The sequence below is a fragment of the Dasypus novemcinctus genome, chromosome 7, assembly GCF_030445035.2.
Source record: "Dasypus novemcinctus isolate mDasNov1 chromosome 7, mDasNov1.1.hap2, whole genome shotgun sequence".
In the NCBI taxonomy this organism is placed as follows: Eukaryota; Metazoa; Chordata; class Mammalia; order Cingulata; family Dasypodidae; genus Dasypus; species Dasypus novemcinctus.
The window spans coordinates 82,297,426-82,319,295 of NC_080679.1; the positions used below are offsets into that span (position 1 = coordinate 82,297,426).

At 36.0% G+C, this 21,870-nt stretch overlaps 1 protein-coding gene across 3 annotated transcripts in view; it reads left to right on the forward strand.

Moving 5' to 3' along the window:
- The window catches only part of SCN9A (sodium voltage-gated channel alpha subunit 9), a 189,953-nt gene that overhangs the window by 90,924 nt on the left and 77,159 nt on the right, over positions 1-21,870 (forward strand). For 2 of the 3 annotated variants that reach the window (XM_071216330.1, XM_071216331.1), the window contains 9 exons: positions 4,716-4,779; positions 5,958-6,099; positions 6,863-7,069; positions 8,620-8,907; positions 10,925-11,263; positions 14,058-14,187; positions 15,361-15,599; positions 17,547-17,720; positions 18,532-18,888. In XM_071216330.1, the coding sequence (XP_071072431.1) occupies positions 4,716-4,779; positions 5,958-6,099; positions 6,863-7,069; positions 8,620-8,907; positions 10,925-11,263; positions 14,058-14,187; positions 15,361-15,599; positions 17,547-17,720; positions 18,532-18,888 (1,940 nt within the window). Of the gene's footprint in view, positions 1-4,715; positions 4,780-5,957; positions 6,100-6,862; positions 7,070-8,619; positions 8,908-10,924; positions 11,297-14,057; positions 14,188-15,360; positions 15,600-17,546; positions 17,721-18,531; positions 18,889-21,870 lie in introns of all 3 variants that reach the window. The other variant, XM_058300702.2, reaches the window with a different exon arrangement.

The following is a 21,870-nucleotide window of genomic DNA, read 5'->3' on the forward strand; positions in this document are numbered from 1 at the left end:
CCATATCCTATTTTGGTGTATTTTTCTATACGTAACCCACCCTATAATTATTATTTAACATATTTTTATTTCAGAGGTTGTGAACTTACAAAACAATCATGTACATGTATAGAATTCCCATACAACATCCATTCACCAACGTTCACACCATGGTAGAATATTTGTTAGTTTATGAGATAATATCATCAGACTATTACCACCAACCATGGTCCATAGCATACATTTGGCACAATTTTTCCATACCCCCCCTCCATTATCAACACAGTATATTTTTTGCATAAATGCATGAATATTACATTATTGCTGTTAACCATGATCCAGAGGTCACACCAGTTGTATTTTTCCCATGCTTCTCTACATTCCCACCACCCTGCAATAGTGATGTACTTCTGATCTAGCTCACAGAAGGACACTCTTGCATCTGTATCATCAACCACAATTTTCATCCACCTCTGGGTTCACTGTGTTATTCAGTCCCTAGATTATTCTCTAGCTTTCTTTCAACTGACATTTACATCCTGTATTAGTCAGCCAAAGAAGTGCTGATGCAAAATACCAGAAGTCTGTTGGCTTTTATAAATGGTATTTATTTGGGGTAGAAGCTTACAGTTGCCAGGCCATTAGCATAAGTTACTTCCTTCACCAAAGTCTGTTGCCACATTGGAGCAAGATGGCTGCCAACGTTTGCAAGGGTTCAGGTTTCCTGCATTCCTCTCTTCCCAGGGCTCGTTTCTATCTGGGCTCAGCTGCTCTGCTCTCTCCACGAGGTCAGCTGTAGACTATCAGGCTCTCTCTCTTCTGGGGCCTCTGTGGTGTCTATGGAGCTGTTTCTCCTCCTCTGTGTTACTCTCCTGTTTGCGTGCTGCTATGAACATCCAGCATTAAAAACTCAACCTCCCTGCTCTGCAGTGCAGTTTCTCTTTGAGTTCCTGCCTACCAAGGGGGTGGGTACTCAACATCCTACTGACATGGTCTAATCAAAGCCTTAGCCATTATTTAACACATAAAAGTGAATCCTCTGAATCCAATATAATCTAATATGCCCAGAGGAACAAACCAATTTATAAACAAAATCCATTATCTAATTTTGGAATTCATAAACAATATCAAACTGCTACACACATCCCCAGACTTCCATCTTTTAGCAATTGTGAATAATGCTGCTATGAACATCAGTGTGCAGATGTCTGTTCATGTCACAGTTTTCAGTTCTTCCAAATATATTCCCAGTGGAAAATTTCTGGATCATATGGCAATTCGATATTTAACTTCCTGAGGAACTGCCAAACTGTCTTCCACAGAGGCTACACCATTTTTACAATCCCACCAACAGTAAAGGAGTGTTCTTATTTCTCCACATCCTCTCCAGCATTAACTGTTTTCTGGTTTTTAAAATAATGGCCATTCTATGCGATGTGAGATGATATCTTTCTTATTGTCATTTTGATTTGTATTTCCCTAATAGCTAGTGATATGGAACAATTTTTCATGTGCTTTTTGGCCATTTGTATTTCCTCTTTGGAGAAATGTCTATTTAAATCTTTTACCCAATTCTAAATTGGATTGCTTGTTCTTTAATGGTTGAATTGTATGATCTCTATATAGAATGGAATCAAACCCTTATTTAATATGTGATTTCCAAGTATTTTCTCCCATTTAGTGGGTTGCCTTTTCATCTTCTTGACAAAGTCCTTTTAATCACAAAAGTGTTTAGATTTGAGGAGGTTGCATTTATCCATGTTTTCTTTCACTGCTCATGCTTTCGGTATAAGGTTAAGAATGCACCACCCATCACCAGGTCTTGAAGATGTTTCTTCTAGGAGCTTTATGGTTCTTGTTTTTATATTTAGGTTTTTGACCCATTTTGAGTTAATTTTTGTATAAGGTGTGAGATAGGGGTCCTCTTTCTTTCTTTTGGTATGCATATTCAGTTCTCCCAGCACCATTTGTTGAATACACCCTTTTGAGCAACCTTGATGTTTAAAAGTTATGTAGAGAGAAGTGGCCATGGCTCAATTGATTAGGCTCCCATCTACCATATGGGAGGCCCTGAATTCATGTCCCAGGGCCTCCTTGTGAAGGCAAGCTGGCCTGCACCCGCAGAGAGCTGACAGCCCACACCTGCAGAGAGCTGGTGCAGCAAGATGATGCAACAAAGGGAGACAAGCAGATAAGCAGAAGAATGCGCAGTGAGTGGACACAGAGAGCAGAGAACAAGCAAGCTGCAAGGGGCAGGGGGATAAATAAAAATAAAAATAAATCTTAAAAAAAAAAGAGTTAGGTAGAGAATGAGCAATCTGGTGTTTAAAGCAAACTGTTTTTATACATTCGTAAGTTGATGGAAATTTGAGTTTTTGCCATTTTTTGGCTATTATGATAATGCTGTTACAAACACTCATGTACAAGTTTTTGTGTGTGTGGACATGTTTTCTTTTATCTTGACATTACCTTCTTTGCCTTTTCTTTACCTGTGAACCTTACATTCTCTTGAGGCCAATTATTCTAATACTTTAATGTCTGCCTTGTTTAGGAATTATTGTGACATGTTCTACAAAACTAGAGCGAACTCCTCTCCTTGCTTTACCTTTCATCACTCGTGTACTGAATTAAATGCATTAGCCTTGCAGCATGACCATTTTTGTAGTTCTTGAACCCATTCTTATAAAGCAACCTCTCAATGATTAGTAAACATGACCTAGTGTTACTTTAAAGGATGACTGTAAAGTAACCCTTCTATAGTAAAATATTTTAGAGGTTTATGTTGAAAAATTGCAGCTTAGATTCTCCCATCCCCACTCTGCCTTGGCCACCCACTGTGAGGCACAGGGTTGTTTTCAAAAAAGGCTGTTGTTCATGTACATTATCTTGTAAACTTTCACCTCAAACTGAGAGGACCTTATTTTATTTGTGCCTTCTAAGTAAGATAAAATGGTGATATGTGAGTTAGTCAATGAGTCATCTGAAACTGGAAGAGTTTAATAATAGCTGTTGCGCTTTTAGCAGCTAGTATAGGATGTACAGTGAATCATTGTATTTACTGCTCTACATTCAATATACTATTTATACCATTCGAAACCCCTGAAAAGTGATATTCTTATCCCCATTCTACTGATAAGGTAGGTAAGGATTAAAGTGGCTAGATAATTCACCTGCATAGGAAGGGGTAGAAGCAAGATTCAAGTCCCAGTATATCTGACTTCAAAGTCTTCCTTCCACTACTGCTCCAAAAGCTTCTTAATACTTGTATCTTCATTATTTTGACTTGAACCAAATTAGATATTGAGCCCTTATATTTTTAAAAATGTGTATGTGGGAGGGGTATCAAAAACTTCTGTAGTCCTTAATACCTTTACACTGTCTTGAGAGCAAGCTTTGATAGTGAATGGAGGCAGGTATCATAAGACCTTTTATACCTGAAGATGGACATAAAGGGGGGAGGGGGTACCATGAAAGGTGAAAAAGGGAAAACATGTATTTATTTCAGTGCTTCTCACAAATCAGAACATAGTAGGTTCTAAATATTATTCAGTTGTGAAAGAACAATGAGGCAATTTCACAAAGCAAATTCCATTATATAGTATTGCATTGGCTGACTGTCATGTCTTTGGAACTGCTAAATACCGGAGGACATCAGGCTTTGCTTCCCTTTCTTTCCATTCACTTCCTTTCCCTTCCTTAATGATATTTTCTCTCTGGGTGAACTCGAGTCCAGTGACTTTGTAAACCATCTATCTTCATCCCCGACCTCTCTATAAACCTCAGACTCTCAGAGTCATCTACCTCCTACTTAAGAAATTTGGCTTAATAGTGAATCATGATCTCAAACTAAGCATGGCTACAACAAAGTTATTGGTTTTTCTTCAGATTTCTTCTTGCCCTCTTCTTTCTCGTGTCAGTAACTGGCACCACCAGCTTTCCAGCTGATACAGCCTTGGGACCTCTCTTTCCCACACCCACATGCACTACATTGGAAAATCCTGTCAATTCTATTCCATCCTCTACTCTCCTTATCCATAGTGACATTTTCAAATATAAATGAGGCCTCATATCTCACCTTTCTACTCCTTTTGTTTCCAATCATATGTAAAATAGAAAATCCAAACCCCTTTCCATGATATGCAAAGCCCTACATGATTTGGCACCTGCCTACCTCTGACACCGCAATCTTCTTCATTGACTACACTCTAGCCATGTTAACCATCTCGCTGTTTCCCGAATATACCAACCTTATTTCTGCCAGAGCAACTTTGTTCTTCTCTTTTCCCAGATATCTCTTCATCAAGCTCTTTGCACAGCTGGTTTCTTTGTCACATTTAGGTTTCAGTTTCCTGAATACAGTTAATCACATTGTTCTCATTAATTTTCTTCAACACATTGATCTCTGAAAACATTTGTGTATTTGTTGATTTACTTGTTGAGTGTCTTTCTACACCTCCCAACCTCCTCCCTGACCTAGGCAAAAAGGAAGCTCCATAAAATTAGCTACCTTGTATATAATGTTCATCATCTGAACATGGCCCCCCAAAGAGGTAATCAGTAATTATTTGAGGGAAATAAATAAGTGGATGCATATTCAGGCCTGAGTGTGTGTATATATGTCTAATTAATAAGCTTACTTGCTGTGTCACTCTTAAAACTTATGCTCAGTAAAGTTATATTTATATATCTATATATAAATTATATATTTATAATATATTCATATTCTTCCTAAACAGAATATTTTTATTTTGTGGAAGGATCCAAAGATGCTCTCCTTTGTGGTTTCAGCACAGATTCAGGGTAGGTAATATTTGTTTTGTTTTTAGTCTTCAGTCTTCAAAAGAAGGAGAAGCATGCTCAATCAGTCTGCCAACCAGAAACTTTGAGTCTATATTGTTTCCATATATTTCAGGGCATTATTAGACTCCTTCTACCCTATAGTGAGTCAAAACTTTAAAATGTTCATATTCAAGGCATACTCTTGAAAGGAAGACTTTCAGGTAGTGCTTGCATTGAAACAAGATAAAAGTCACATAAAACTTAAGAAAGTGGAGGAAATTACTTCGAGGAAAAAAAAACATACCAAAAGTTGGTTGGATAGATTAAGGCCTTAGAAAGAAGGGTGATGAAATCCATTTTTGTTTCCATCCATAAATTGTATTAATTCTCCAATTAAGTGTGACCTGTATATGACTGAGTGATGTGACATTTTGGTCATTTGAATCAAAAGAATCCCATGGATTTAAGTAAAGATATTTTAAGTGCTAATCTCTATTCAAATACCTTCTGTGTACATGGGGAACATAAAACAAACAGGTAAGGTTTTTCTCCCAAAGGAACTTTCAAACCCTGACTTGGTATAATGCAGTCATGGATAATGGCCCATCATTTTGGGGAAAGAAGAAAGTCTAAAAGCTTGACAAATTAGTTTAAAGCTACAGGTCTTTATGAACATAAATGATTACTATATTTTGACTACTCTTGATGTACTTCATTCCAAGTATAATTTGGGGGGCTGTAGTTGTAGTAGAGACTTACCTACCTGGTCACTGTGGATCTAAGAACTATTAAATGATATCACGGAGAGTTTCCAAATGTTGATGATGACGATAGCATTTAGTATCTGCCATTTACTAAATGCTTTCTATATGCAGGACTTAAATTAACTAAATTTGCATACATTATATTATTTAAACCTAATATCAACCTTAAACTTTTGAGAAAGGTTTTATTATCCTGTTGTCACAGAGAGAGGAAACTATACCTTGGAATAATTTGACAAAGTCAGCAACTAGTAAGTAGGGGGGGCGGAATTCAAACCCATTTCTTCCTGACTCCAATTCATGTGTCTTAATTGTTATTCAATATTGATTCTCTTTAAAAGGAACTTTGTTTTTTTAACTTTTCTGTGGTACTCTTTAGCTTCTATTCTTAACTTACTCTAACCTGTAATCTGTAATGTCCTTTTTTGTGTGTAGTCGGTGTCCAGAAGGGTACAAATGTATAAAATTTGGAAGAAACCCCGATTATGGCTACACAAGCTTTGACACTTTCAGCTGGGCTTTCTTAGCCTTGTTTAGGTTAATGACTCAGGATTACTGGGAAAACCTTTACCAACAGGTGAGTGCCAGGGGGAACATGCATTGCATTTTTGAATAGCATAACAATCTAATGTATACCCCTACCCAGTATCAGACTATGGATGTGTTTTATTTGATTTAGAATAGAGAAAACTCTCCATTTAGTCTTTTACTAAACTCTTCATTTAGTCTTTTACTAAAATTGGGCCTGTTTAACTTCTAGTACAATTAGAATAAATAGTTCTCAAGTCCATAAAAGTATTTCTTTATCCTCCTTGTGTTTATTGGATATCTAGCTCTCTGTCTTCTTTCCTTAATATAGCATCCCATGGGGTTGTTGGTAAATAAATAGCCCAGAACATACTGTGATGTTCTCTTGTGCTCCCCTGCCCACATACTGTTTTCTACAAATCCCTCATGACTTGGTGTGCCCTAAATACACCAGTTCTCCTATGCTCACATGCTCACCATGCTTTATTTCTTTCCAAGATTTGAAAGCGAGTAAAGCAGCTAGTTTTATGAATAATTTTCAGACTATGGGAAAAATGCAGAATTTTTATCATGTCTAATAATAGTCAAGAATCATACCTAACTTGAGTATGATAAATTGTTATATAATTTATACTGAAGATGTGTTGTTTTAATAATGCTTGTTTTCATGGAGCCGAAATTTTACTCCTTTTCTTTTTGATAACATAGATGTATAAAACTGCTCAATTTACTCATGCTTAAAATACAAGTAATTTACTTGAATTTTTTAAAATTTTGTGTTATTAAGATAATTATTTTCCTTTTTCCCCTAGACACTGCGTGCTGCTGGGAAAACCTACATGATCTTCTTTGTTGTGGTGATTTTCTTGGGCTCCTTTTATCTAATAAACTTGATCCTTGCTGTGGTTGCCATGGCCTATGAAGAACAAAATCAGGCAAACATTGAAGAAGCTAGGCAGAAAGAGTTAGAATTTCAACAAATGTTAGACCGACTTAAAAAAGAGCAAGAAGAAGCTGAGGTATTGTTATTAGCTTTAAAATTCTTCCTAAAAGAAGAAGCGTAAAAACTAACAGAGAGGTCAAGGTTTCCTTGACTTTCCTAAGGTCAATTTTCCAAAATGGACTTGTGTATTATAAATGGAATCATCATTTCTAGTATGGGCAAAAGAATCAATTCTGGGTTAGCTAGAATTGACAATTGGCCCTTTTGACCTTCCCATAATCATCTCATTGTTAAACGAAAAACGTTCTAAGGCTATTCTTCCTAGATCTGTTACCCATGAAGTCGGAGTGTGCTTGGGATTATGCAAAGTCCTGGAATATACATGAGTCACTTCCCCAGAGGAACAATTGTACTCAAAAATTTAGAAAAAATTATTGAAATATTAAAGATATACTCTATGGGGTAGAAAGCAAAATATTTGTTAATGTCGCAGGGATTTTTAAAATAAAACATGAGATTTTAAGAAAGTCATACTTATGGTTGTGGCTGCGTTAGACTGACTCACACCCTTGACGTGGAATACTTCAGTGGAAATGCTTGAAAAAGGTTTTTACTAAGAGAGCAGTAATTTAAAATACACTGCATGAGACTTAAAATTTGTCCAATGATTTGACCTAGTCAGATCTCTTCTAGGAATCTAGCCTATTGGAGGAGAATAATAATATGAAAGAGGAACTTTAATGGACAAAAATATTCAGTGAGGCATCTTGATTATATTAAACATCAGAGAGCATTTAATTCTCCAAAAATTAGAAAATGAGAGGAATATGGATTGTGATATTTTGAATCTTGGGGTATTATTCAGCCATAAAATTATGTGTTTTAAGGAAATTATACTGCTCTGAAGAAAAAGCTGTTAATATACTGATATATTAAGTAGAAGGATACAAAAACAAGAATAAGATGTAACAATTAAAAAATAATGTGTATACTTTTTAAAAGACTGAGAGAACTGTTAACACCAATTATTTCTTTATAAGAAATACTTTTTAAAAAGAGAAATAATTTATTATTCTTTTATAAAACAGTGGCATGCTTGTCATCCCAGTAACTTCCTATGGAAGCCCTAGAAATCCCTGTCAGGATAGTAATATTTGCCTTTACTGTTTTCTTGAGATATTATTGTTATTTTGTATTTATTAATTCATTTTAGTTGTCAGATAACACAATCTTTATTAAATTATAGAGTGCCTGGCACTATTGAAAATATCAGTAATATTGATTTAATTACCTGAACAAGATATAGGGATTATCTTATTAAATGGTTTATGTGAGTTTTATGTTACCGAATTACCGTGTAAAATTTTCACTTGTAATATTTAAATATGTTGTACTTTGAAGTCGTTAATGATGTAATAATTTAGGTCCCAAGTGTCATGAAACTTGATTACAATGCAGGAGAAGCAAAAGTAGACTTTTAAGCTTAAGAAAGAAAACTACATTACTTCATGTACAAGGGACATGATTATATGCACACTATAATTAAGTTCTTGGTAAAGAGGAGCCTGTAATAGGTTTCCCAGAATTTGGGAATGACTCACTGTATTTATCTCTTGGCCCAAATAGGCCATAGCAGCCGCAGCAGCTGAATATACAAGTATTGGGAGAAGCAGAATCATGGGCCTCTCAGAGAGTTCTTCTGAAACATCTAAACTGAGCTCTAAAAGTGCTAAGGAAAGAAGAAACAGAAGGAAGAAAAAGAATCAAAAGAAGCTTTCCGGTGGGGAAGAAAAAGGAGATGATGAAAAATTGTCCAAATCTGAATCAGAGGAGAGTATCAGGAGAAAAAGTTTCCACCTTGGTGTTGAAGGGCCTAGGCGAGCACGTGAAAAGAGACTGTCTACCCCTAATCAGGTACCACCTGCACTGACAAATGTACTTCACCAGAGGCAGGGTTATAGAACAAAATGTTTTATTCTGGGGTGAAGGGCCTCAGGAGAGTAGAGTGAGTGAATTCACTGGTGTGTTCTTATGTAAAAAACGATCTGTTGCTGGACATTTATGGGAAGAAGACAGACATAGGCAGTCTTCTACTTAAGTTTGATTGCTTTTTAAGGAGCTGATAGTTTCAGACTCGCCCTATCTTCTCTAATAACATTTTCAGAATAAACAAGTTTTCAGGACTAAAATATTCTTAAGGGCCATTGTGGAAATGAAGAAATTGTTTATTCTATAGATTAACATTTTTATTTAGAAGCTATGTTGTAATGCCTTACTGGTTGAAAATCATTTTGTACTAGTTTCTCCTCTTTTCTTCACCATGGTGAATCACATTATTGTCCGCTGTTCCATTACTTGAGCTGGAAACTTTGGAGAGGCCTTTGATGACCTTCATCCCCAGCCATATCAGCTACTAACATTGAAGCCCATTGTCTGTTCATTCTGCTTATGTGGGATTTCTTTTTGCCTTTCTTTCTTTTTCTATAACAACCTGGACATCTCAGACTTCTCAGCCTAGGGTACTATTCAGCCCCTGAAGAGGAGCCTTTTTGTTTCTCCTTAAAACTTCCCTATCTTCTGTCATACAAACCCCAAATCATTTCTCTAAAATGAAGATTTAGTTTTCCTTCCACTCAGCTTTTTAAAAAATTCTGATGAACAAACACTGTCTGCAGAACAAAGTCCACATCTTACCCATGCCATGAACTGACTTCGGCCTCATTTTCCCACCCTTTTCCACCTCCATGTCCCCCATCAACAAAAATGGAGTGCTCACTCTTACCTACATGCCCTATACTTTTGTGTTTTTATGACTTGGTACATGTGATTTACTCTAGCCAGGATGATTCTGTCCCTTGCTTTCCTCCTGTCACAACACCACCAATTCTTCAAGATTTGGCATAGTGCCACCCACCCTACACATTTTCCTCTGTCCTCTCTAGTTTAACCAAGCTGCTTTTCAGTGCCCTAGTCACAATTACTATCCTTATCATCTTTGTCTTCATTTAAAAAAATCTACCTTCTACTAAAGTCTGTAAGACCCTACCAGAGATACACAGAAATCAAAGATAGAGTCCTTGCCTTCAAAGATTTCATGATCTAGTTGGAGAGACAGAACTTGAATACATCAAACCTCTTTAAGATATCAATCAAGACAAGAGCAATACAGGCTATTTTTAAGGCAAGTATCTTGCCATATTTATTTCTCCATTGTTCACAATGCCTATCACTTTGTCCTTCACATCATAAGAGCTAATATTTATTGAATTTAGATACTTGTAAATAATTGGCACTCCATTTGGCTTATGGGAATAGTTTATCATGGACATGAGTCATAAAAACATAACATTTTTCCCTCTTTGGTATTGGACAACTTCTTTTCCAAGTTCTAATGATTTATGACTTTGTGAACTCACTAATGTCAAAAGTCTTTCTTAGTATACTTTACCTTAATATACTTACTGAGTTCTGAATATGGGAGGTGGCGTTGCAGGCTTGGAATACAAAGAAGCATAAGGCATGGTCTTTATCCTTAAGGAAGGTCAACTATTTGTGGAACTTAGGTGTTGTTAATATAATATATGGAATGTTAATTTACAGGTATCAATGCTAAAAACTTTTTAAAGGAAATACTTATAGCAAATTGAAAGATATAAACAGAATGGAGAGGTTCCTTTAGACCAGAAGTAGAAAGCTATACAGCAATGACTAATTAAACTTGTCCCAAAAAGATGAATTCTTTAAAAGTTTTTATCCCTTATTTGGAAGAATTCTTCTTGCTGGATTGCTTTGTTTTTAAGTATGTTTCTTTTAAAACAGTTCAGAGACACCTGTCCCTATCATCAGTAGCTCAGTGGTAGTTATGTGATGTCTATTTTTAGGAGCTTCAGCATATATGTTAGCTTTTTCCTTTTTTTTCCTTCTTTCCCAGTCACCACTCAGCATTCGAGGCTCCTTGTTTTCTGCAAGGCGCAGCAGCAGAACAAGTCTTTTTAGTTTCAAAGGTCGAGGAAAAGATATTGGATCTGAGACGGAATTTGCCGATGACGAACACAGCATCTTCGGAGACAATGAGAGCAGAAGGGGCTCACTGTTCGTGCCTCACAGACCCAGGGAGCGGCGCAGCAGTAACATCAGTCAAGCCAGTAGGTCCCCCCCAATGCTGCCGGTGAACGGGAAGATGCACAGTGCCGTGGACTGCAATGGTGTGGTCTCCCTGGTTGATGGACCCTCAGCCCTCATGCTCCCCAATGGACAGCTTCTGCCAGAGGTGATAATAGATAAGGCAACTTCTGATGAGAGTGTAAGGACGTTTTAAATAGCTCAGGCATGGCTGGGTCCTTATTCCTGCATCGGTCTCATCTCTCTGCTGAGAGGCACCTTCTCTCTGGTCTTGAATGGCTCTGCATTTTGCAATACCGTTTCTGTTTAGAAGCACCCCTTTAATTCATTAACTCTAAATACCATTCTTTGTGTTGTGGGCATCTAATTCGAAGATATTTAGAAACACTATTTAAAAACAAGGTATTTATCTTTTGCTTTTATAGTTGAAGATTATAAATCATCCCTTTAGAAAAAAAATTTAAAAGATACATATCAGCGTAGAAAATGCATTGATAATGCTAGTCACATTAGCTGATAAAAGGTCCCATTTCTGTAAAGCAATTTGGATGATTTTCCATCTAGTGCTATCTTTTTCTAGTTACTACTTAATATATGTCTTATTACTATTACAAGGGATATTATTTAACTAAATTAATAATAATAATAGCAGACACTAATTTAGTACTTATTATAGCCCTGTTATATGATATTGTATTATTTTCCTTGTTTTATATATGGGCAAACCAAGACTCAGAGAAATAAAACAGTTTGCCCAAGGTCAATCAGCTAATGAGTAGTAGCCCTGAGGTTCAAATGGAAGCTCTCTGATTCACATCTTGTGACTGTAACCACCACCCACTATTGCTTCTCCAGTGTGTCACTTCTTACCTTGGGAATAATTTAGAGTGGTTATGTTTCAGAATTCTCCTACATAAATGAAATTTGTCATTTTCATTTTAAAAGTTTCTTTATCTCTTTTTCTGGAGTAAATTCATAAAATTATAACAACCAAAATATATATATGTTGCAAATATATATACAGAGAAATAAAAATCTAAACAAAAATTCCAAGAGTTTAGCAAATCATTATGTTGTTAGAGGCCTGACTAGGCTTGATAGTGAGATCTTTCGGGTCCCTGATATTTCCCTGGGTCCCTGAGTTAGCTGCCAAGAATACCTCTTTAGGCCATTTAGTATGCAATACCTCTTTACTAAATATTAGCTAGGGCTTTGACTAACCCAGTAAGCTCAGGCTTTCAACTTCTTTGCAGTCATGAAATATATTTATATGTGCATATTTACAGATGATTTAATATTCCAAGTAAGAATAAAGTCCCATCAAACCCTGGCCACTCATATATCTCTGTTTGAATAAATGCATGTGCTTTTAGGTAATGCGTGACCTCTATGCTTGCATGATAGAGCTTCAGCCCTTCTGTCAAACATTTTTCCTTATCAACAGAGCATGTTAAATAGCTATGGAAACAGATCTTTGTGTTGTTTTTGCTTTTCAATGATGTGTGTAATTTGTAAAATATTGCTGAATTTATATCAGACTTGGAGATTATATTTTTTAAGTGATGTGTTTTTATTTATGGCCTTATTTTTATCACAGGAAAATCAATACCTCTATAAATCCCAAAATTAAATTGACAAAACTAGAGGAATTAGTGGATCCTTTAAGATTTAATAGAAATATAGTCAATAAACATATTAATATAGCATAACATAAAATTCAGATGGAAAAATTGCATGACAAATAATATAACATCTGCACCTCAAACATGTCTGCATAGAAAGCAATTTGATTATTCAAATTATTTGACTTGGGGAAAAGTAAATTAAAGTAGCAGAGAAAGCATGTTTAAAGAGAGATTTCTTTAAATAGCCACCTGCAGATAAGTATGTGTATCTGTGCACATGTACATACATACATATATACACATTTGTGTGCGTGTATGTCAATATATTTTATCTACATACATATATAACCATATATACAACTATACAACTCTAGATTATGTGTTACATATGTATGTTGTAAAAATATGCATATATGTTTACATAAAGGCATGTATATATACATACCTACACACTACACACAAAAGATAATAGAGATAGAGAGAAACACAGAGTTGTCTAATTGTATGTATATGTATATGTGTGTGTGCGTGTGTATATCATTGGCCTGCATTGAACCAGTGATGGTGTTTTAAATTTGAATTAGTTGCCAAGATTTAAAAATAAGTAAACGAGTGTATCTGGTAAAATTGAGCTCATATTTCTGCATGACAACAATCTTTTAGACAATCATCTCCTTTAGATGGAGCTTGTATTTTGCAGTTTGCTACTGTTCCCATTAGTCTTAACTGGCTTTTCCAAATGGAGTCATTTATCATCTTATACTCAGATCGTTCATGAGGTCTTCTTCAGCATTAAGAAACAATGATTACAGTATCTCCCAATATGTTATTTCAATAAAGAATAGTTAAAGAAACTTATCAGGAAACACTGAGACTCTACTCCTTTACACACCACTTTGCACACCACTACCTCAACAATTTGTTTAGCTCTTTTCATGTAGCACTCTTACATTTAAAATTATGTAAATAAACTTGGGACTCAAAAAGGTGGAGATTATTTATATGTAATATATTAAACAATAAAAGTGGCTAGTAGTTTTTTTTAAGTTCCTAAGTATTAATCCTTTTAATCTTCATAACAAGATCATGAGACAGATGCTGTTATTATCCCCATTTTATCAATGATGAGGCTGAGACAGAGAGGTTACTAGGTCTCCTGGGATATCAGCTAGTAAGTAGCAGAGCCATGATTTGAACCAAGTGATCTAGCTTTTACTTTTAATTACTCATTACAGCTACCTAAGAAAGAATTTATTTTATACCTTTAATTTATTTGAATTCTATTTTTTAAGACTTTAATCATCTTTTCTTTTTCAGGGCACAACCAATCGAATACACAAGAAAAGACGCTCCAGTTCTTATCTCCTTTCCGAGGATATGTTGAATGATCCCACTCTTAGACAAAGAGCAATGAGTAGAGCAAGCATATTAACAAACACTGTGGAAGGCATGTAATGTTCTCTTTACTGTATAGATTTTAAAAACAAAATTATTAAAATTCATATATGTCATGGTCACCCTTAAATAGGTCCATGAAATTCTTAAGAATAATTCATAGAATAAAAAATGGTTTTAAATAACAGTAGTGATAGTCAGTGGATAATAATGGAGTTGTCTCTGTGTGCTTAAAAAATGGATACAATTGTTTGTAATTAAAGAGAGACACTAGACAATATAATATTCCAAAAATATAATAGTTCAATGGCATTCAATGCAGAAAACTGGTTAACTTGGGCCTGTTCAATACTTTCACTGTATAATCTTGGAAACTTTACCTAGTCCCTTTGAATTTGTTTCCTTTTCTAATATGCAAAGGAAATAGTACATATTTCCAGATGTTTAGAAATTCCTGCCTCTGAGTACATTGTATAAAAGTGCTTTTATCAAATGGTAACATGGGGCATGATATCTGTTAATATGATGAAAATGCAGTAGAGAAAGCAGTTTGAAGAATAGAATGAGCACAGCAGTGGTTAGATCCTAAGATACATTGAGAAGAGAGTCAAAGAATTACACTTCTCCACAATGTCCTGGGACCCATCTTGACCACAGGTTAATCATCACCACCACTATCACCATCCCAGGATGGACCCAAGCAGAGTTTTCATTCTCCTCCTGTTTACAGTGATAAGTAAATGTGCTAATGCTGTGTAATGTGCCTAGTGCATGCATTATCTATAAGTTAAAAGACTTCCCACCGTTCACTTTTGAATCTCTTCATTCTGGGATTTTTCCACCAGCAAATTAGAGATTTTCTTGAGTAGAATAGAACTGCCTTATTGTTTTCATGGTCTTGAACACACAGCAGGAAAGTATGTTATATTGGTGGAAAACATGGCAATTCTTCTTTAAGGAAATATCACATCTGTTTATCATCACATGTCAGGTACACACTTATCTGAGAGATGACCATTTATCTGCTTTCTGTCACTAATTTTATTGCCTTCTCCTCATGCTCAATCTAGTCAATAAGCATAGGATACAAGATTTTTACATAATTTACCATGCATTTATAGATACAGCACTGTCAAATTCACAAAGTCTAAACCAGAAGCTTGTTGCAATGTTACAGTGTATAGAAATGGTTGACCTTATGGTTTCTGTTTTCTCTCTCTCCCAGAACTTGAAGAGTCCAGACAAAAATGTCCACCTTGGTGGTACAGATTTGCACATACTTTCTTGATCTGGAATTGCTCTCCATATTGGATAAAATTCAAAAAGTTGATCTATTTGATTGTAATGGATCCTTTTGTAGATCTTGCTATTACCATCTGCATAGTTTTAAACACATTATTTATGGCTATGGAGCATCACCCAATGACCGAAGAATTCAAAAACATGCTCTATGTGGGAAATTTGGTGAGTCTGTTATGGTGTGTTATATAGCTTCTCTCTTTGGTTGTCATCATTGTCATTTCAGTTTTTGTTTCTAGTTGGATGGCTCTGCACCTAGGTAACTGTGCATATCAAGAATTCACAATGTGAATTTGTGCAGAGTCAAGTTTCTGACTATATATACTATTTTCAAATAATTTGCAGTGGTATTGGACTTTATAAATAACAATCCTATTTCTGTAAGGTTGGCCATCTTGAGAGTTCAGTGTTTTTTCCTGACAGCTATCTCTTGGAAATTGTACTTTCAAACTTTGATATTTTCTTATACATTTTGTAGTTACATTGGTACTTCCTTCTGATACAGACCTCACATATTTTCAGAAAAACTGTGGAAGTATTTTTTTGACATAATGATGCTAAAGTGTCTGGGCCTTTGGAGTTTCACAGACCTGGGTTTGAATCCTGATTATGCCTCTTACTAATTATATAACCTTGGACAAATATTTTAATCTCTATGATCTTTACTTTTCTCTTTTATAAAATGAGAATAATTGTTTAATAGTGATAATACTTCATTTACTATGTTTTGAGAGGATTAAACACTTTCTACTTATTAGCCTGACATACAGTGAGTACTGCACAAATTAAAGCTATTATTTTTATTATTATCATCATTATCACCATTTATATGATCAGTAGAAACAAACCTGAAGAACAAGAATATTAAGAAGTCAAGAAACTTTTACCAGGCACAGAAAACACACAGGCAAGCAAGAGGTTGATCTGTTGGCTTCAGGAAGATAGAGGGTATGATTAGAAAACTGGATGCCAGAGTGATCTCTTAAATTTATGCAGTGCTGATCACACTCTACCTTAATGGCCTTATGAGTCTCCATAAATCATGGATAACTCGGGTGTCCTTGTGAATATCTAGATAAGATAATCATACTTTTGCCATGGTCCCAAACCACTTGATCTTTGAGGCCAAGAGCTTATTTCTGGGTCTTCTCTCACAAATTGTTTCCGAATATTCCCAGTCAGGGTGTCCTCACCCCATATGCTCTTCCTACCTTTTAGTCCTCTTTGCAAAAGAGCAGGACCATCTTGTCTCTAAGTGTTGGTGAACATCCACACCATGGGAATCAGTACCCTCTTGCTGAGTTCGCTGCATCACTGTGAATTCAAAAAGGATTTTGCATGTCTCTTATCTCTTATTATAGCCCAAGTCTGCGTTCTCCCTGCTGTAGTCTTCTTGAAGCTGCAGTTTTAAAATTGACTCACACAATTGTAGGCCTAAGCCCTTCCCTTTGAACGTTCATTGGTCAATTTCTTTGAGTCAAAGAGCATCCACATGATTCATAAGTAAGGCTTTACACTGTTGCTTTTCAAGTGAGTGCTTTGATAACCAGTATCATGAATTAGTGATGTTTTGCAATGCACCTTTGTGTCAGAACTTTAGGAGTCTTACTCTAGCTGCCACTATGTCAATTAAATATTTTTTCCTTTTCTCATAAATCTTTAAAAAGTGAGTCAACATGTTCTTTATCTAGGAGTAGTCAGACCAGATAAAAGAAAAAAGACTGGCTCAAAGGTCAGTTAACAATTTATGTTCCCCTTTTTATATCTTCTTCCAGAATAACTTGTTGATTGTGCATGTGTGTGTATAGTGAAGAATGACTGTGTTAATTGCCAAGGATGTTTATTTATATGGAATTTAATGGGCCTTTCTAAGATGATATGAGCTCACAGGATTGTTAGAGCTTTTTAGACATTTCAAAGCTCATATGAGAGCTATAGGAATAGTGATATGTAGTTTGTAGCATTAAATGAAATAATAATATACATTTGTAAATTGTCTAGCACATTATTGAATCATAAAACCATGGTAAATGCTAAGCAAATAGCCATTATCATCATGATGATGATCCCATGCCTTCTAATAATACCAGAACATTTTATTTCTTCACTTAGGTCTTTACTGGGATCTTTGCAGCTGAAATGGTTTTAAAACTAATTGCCATGGATCCATATGAGTATTTCCAAGTAGGCTGGAATATTTTTGACAGCCTTATTGTGACTTTAAGCTTAGTAGAGCTTTTTCTAGCAAATGTGGAAGGATTGTCTGTTCTGCGATCATTCAGACTGGTAAATATAAACCAATCATACCATTACAGTGTCTATATAAGGAGGTGCTTCTTCAGCTTTGCATTCTTATTATTTAAAGTTTTGGGGGTTTTGAGTTAAAAGGTAAGGGAGGTACTTATGTCTGGAAAAATAAAGTTCACTCATTAACAAATGCACTTAAAGAGCTCAAAATAGCGTGCATATTTTAGATTTAGGATCGTGAAGACATGTTCAGTTCTAAATAGAAGTATATGTTAGTATGATAGAAATCGGTAAAAAAAATATTTCTTTTCCAAGTGAGGTAGCAGTTTATTTCACAGTAAGAAGCTTATGGCTTATAGAATATAATATAATAATTTTATGGATTTGATAACTAAAGATCAAATCATTGTACCCTAAATAATTGTTGTCTGACATCAAAAACATTTTTAAAAGAATTTCAAAAACTTTTTAAAGACATTTTTCTCTAACATATTGAACTTCATCTATGATCAAAATGGAAACTTTTATAAAAGTATCATCATGTAGAATTAAGGTTAAATTGTTAGTTCTAAGAGTTAATATTTAAAGCCATAAGAGCTTCTATAGAAATCCTGAACTAAAATTATGCATTCCCTTCCAAAAATGTCTGGTAATTATGTTGCAGCAAGTATAACAAAGTGATAGGAATATTGAAAAGAGATGAAAGCGAAAAATAGGAATAATTGAATTTAGATAGATAATAAAAGTATAGAACCTAAAGTCTGCTTTAAATTTTAGAACAAAACTCAAGAAGATTGGAAACACTGAAAACTTCTTCCTAATAATTACTACTGTTTTACATCTATTTTAGCTCCGAGTTTTCAAGTTAGCAAAATCCTGGCCAACACTGAATATGCTGATAAAGATCATTGGTAACTCAGTGGGGGCTCTGGGTAACCTCACCTTGGTGTTGGCCATCATCGTCTTCATTTTTGCTGTGGTTGGCATGCAACTCTTTGGAAAGAGCTACAAGGAATGTGTCTGCAAGATCAATGATGACTGTACACTCCCTCGCTGGCACATGAATGACTTCTTCCACTCCTTCCTGATTGTGTTCCGCGTGCTGTGTGGAGAGTGGATAGAGACCATGTGGGACTGTATGGAGGTCGCTGGTCAAGCCATGTGCCTCATTGTTTTCATGATGGTCATGGTCATCGGAAACCTAGTGGTATGTAACAGAATGTTCAAACATTTGAACTTCTTTAATGGAATTGTTATATGATGATATGAACAGTTATTTTTATAATTTTAAGTTTATTGGGACCTAGAATTATTAATTATAATAGAATATTGATAATTTTAATGAAGGGAAGAACAGAGAAGAAAATTTTCCTCCAGATAACCCATGCTTCCACTTTTCAAAATAACCCCCTATACATTTTGAGGTAAAACTTCCTACTTTATTTTCTTATTTTGATCATGATATCATGTAAATTAAATCTCTGGTTTTCATATCTCTTAAATGTCTATTCAAATATGAAGCTATAACTGTATAAATGATTAAGCTGACAATAATAAAAATGAAATTATAATGAAACAGGCAAAACTAGGGCTAGTCCCACTGCCTTACACACGTGCATAAGATTAGCATGTTAAGCAAGGACCAGCAAACTAGGCTCACGGGTCAAATACAGCCCACTTCCTGTTTTTGTGTGGGCCTACAACCTAAGAATGGCTTTTACATATTTAACTGGTTTTAAAAAATGGAATTATATTTTTAATCACATAAAATTTAAATGAAATTCAAATTTTAGTGTTCATAAATAAAGTTTAATTGGAATACAGACATGCTCATTCTTTTACCTGCTATCTATGGTAGCTTTCACACTGTATTGGCAGAGTTGAGTAATTGCAGTAGAAACCCTATGGCCTCTGAAATCTAAAATATTTATTATATCACCCTTTACAGAGTTTGCCAATCACTGGTCTTAGCATTTCCTTCATATAGCAATCTCCCTGCTTCTTTCCTTAGTGTTTTCTTGGCTTGTATTCCTTCTCTGTTTCTTTCTTCCTTATCTGTGTTAATGAAAATGTCCAAGCTTATAAGCAAGAGAAAATTGGGATAGGATGCTCTTCCATGAGCCACTCACCTCAATTTTCAAAGCTGCTATGTTGGATTGGCTCTTTTGGTCAACTTGGCATCAGCCCCTTCAACAGATATTTGGATATGGTAACAGCCATATGGAAAGCACCTTCATTTCCACTGACTTGGAAATAAGTTTTTCAAATTTCTTTGGTCCTTGCAGTCCCCACATAAAAGTGATTCAGGGGTGGTGGACTTGGCCCAGTGGTTAGGGCGTCTGTCTACCACATGGGAGGTCCGTGGTTCAAACCACGGTCCTCCTTGACCCGTGTGGAGCTGGCCCATGCGCAGTGCTGAGGTGCGCAAGGAGTTCCGTGCCACGCAGGGGTTTCCCCTGCGTAGGGGAGCCCCACACGCAAGGAATGTGCCCCGGTAAGGAGAGCCGCCCAGCGTGAAAGAAAATGCAGCCTGCCCAGGAATGGTGCCGCACACACAGAGTGCTGACACAACAAGATGACGCAACAAAAAGAAACACAGATTCCTGTGCCGCTGACAACAGAAGCGGACAAAGATGCAGCAAATAGACACAGAGAAAGACAACCGGGGTGGGGGGGAAAGGAGAGAGAAATAAATAAGTAAATAAATAAATAAATCTTTAAAAAAAAAAGTGATTTAGTACCTTGGGTACATAGAAACCCAAGTTCATCAAATCACATAGTAAGCAGCACCATGCCAGAAGTATATCGAGTAAATTAAGCAATGTAAATACTAGATCTTTACTGCACAAAAACATGCACATCATAAGTTACCATGCCATAATTCTTTATTACATCAGGTTTATCAAGTTGTAGCAATAAATAAATTTCCTTTTTATATGTAGGCTTATAAATCCCTTCAAGTATGGAATGATATATACATTCTTTTTTTTAAGCATTTTTTTCCTTTTTCTTTTTAAAGAAGCTTTAGATTACATAAATGTTACGTTTTAAAATACAGGGGATTCAGAGAGCAGATGTAGTGCAGTGGTTGAGCACCTGCTTCCCATATACAAGTTCCCATATACCCTGCCACAGTTTCCCCCATTAACAACATCTATCATAGTGTGGTACATTTGTTACAATTTTTTTTTTTAATTTTTTTATTTTTTATTGACTTTGTAATAATATTACATTAAAAATATATATGTGAGGTCCCATTCAACCCCACCCCCCCATCCCCCCTCTCCCCCCCCCCAACAACACTCATTCCCATCATCATGACACATCCATTGGATTTGGTAAGTACATCTTTGGGCACCTCTGCACCTCATATACATTGGTTCACATCATGGCCCATACTCTCCTCTATTCCATCCAGTGGGCCCTGTGAGGATTTACAATGTCCGGTGATTACCTCTGAAGCACCATCCAGGGCAGCTCCATGTCCCAAAGACGCCTCCACCTCTCATCTCTTCCTGCCTTTCCCCATACCCTTTGTCCATTATGTCCACTTTTCCCAATCCAATGCCACCTCTTCTATGTGGACATTGGATTGGTTGTGTCCATTGCACCTCTATGTCAAGAGGAGGGTCAGATTCCACCTGGATGCTGGATGCAATCCTCCCATTTTCAGTTGTAATCACTCTAGGCTCCATGGTGTGGTGGTTGTCCTTCTTCAACTCCATCTTAGCTGAGTGTGGTAAGTTCAATAAATCAGATTGTAGGTGCTGGAGTCTGTTGAGGCTCAGGATCTGGCTATCACATTGTCAGTCCAGAGATTCAAATCCCCTAAATATATCTTAAACCCCAACATTAACTGCACCTCCAGCACATTAGCATGAAAGTCTTATGAAGGGAGATCCCATCTGAGTCCAGATTCATCACACATAAACACCATTTCCAAAGAGGGGCCATCTGCCCTGGTAGTTAACCCCATCGGCCATGACCATAACTCCCATGGGTCTCTTTAGCCCTCAAAGGAACCAATATCTGGGGGTTGTATCTGATTTATCTGTCTCTCTGACTCTGCTCAGTTGTGCATGAGGGCAAACCTTCTGCCAGCCTCCAGACTCTTTTTTAGAAACTCGTAGCCATATAAACTCATTTCTCCTTTCCATTTCCCCCTTACTTTAGGTCAAACAGCATTTTA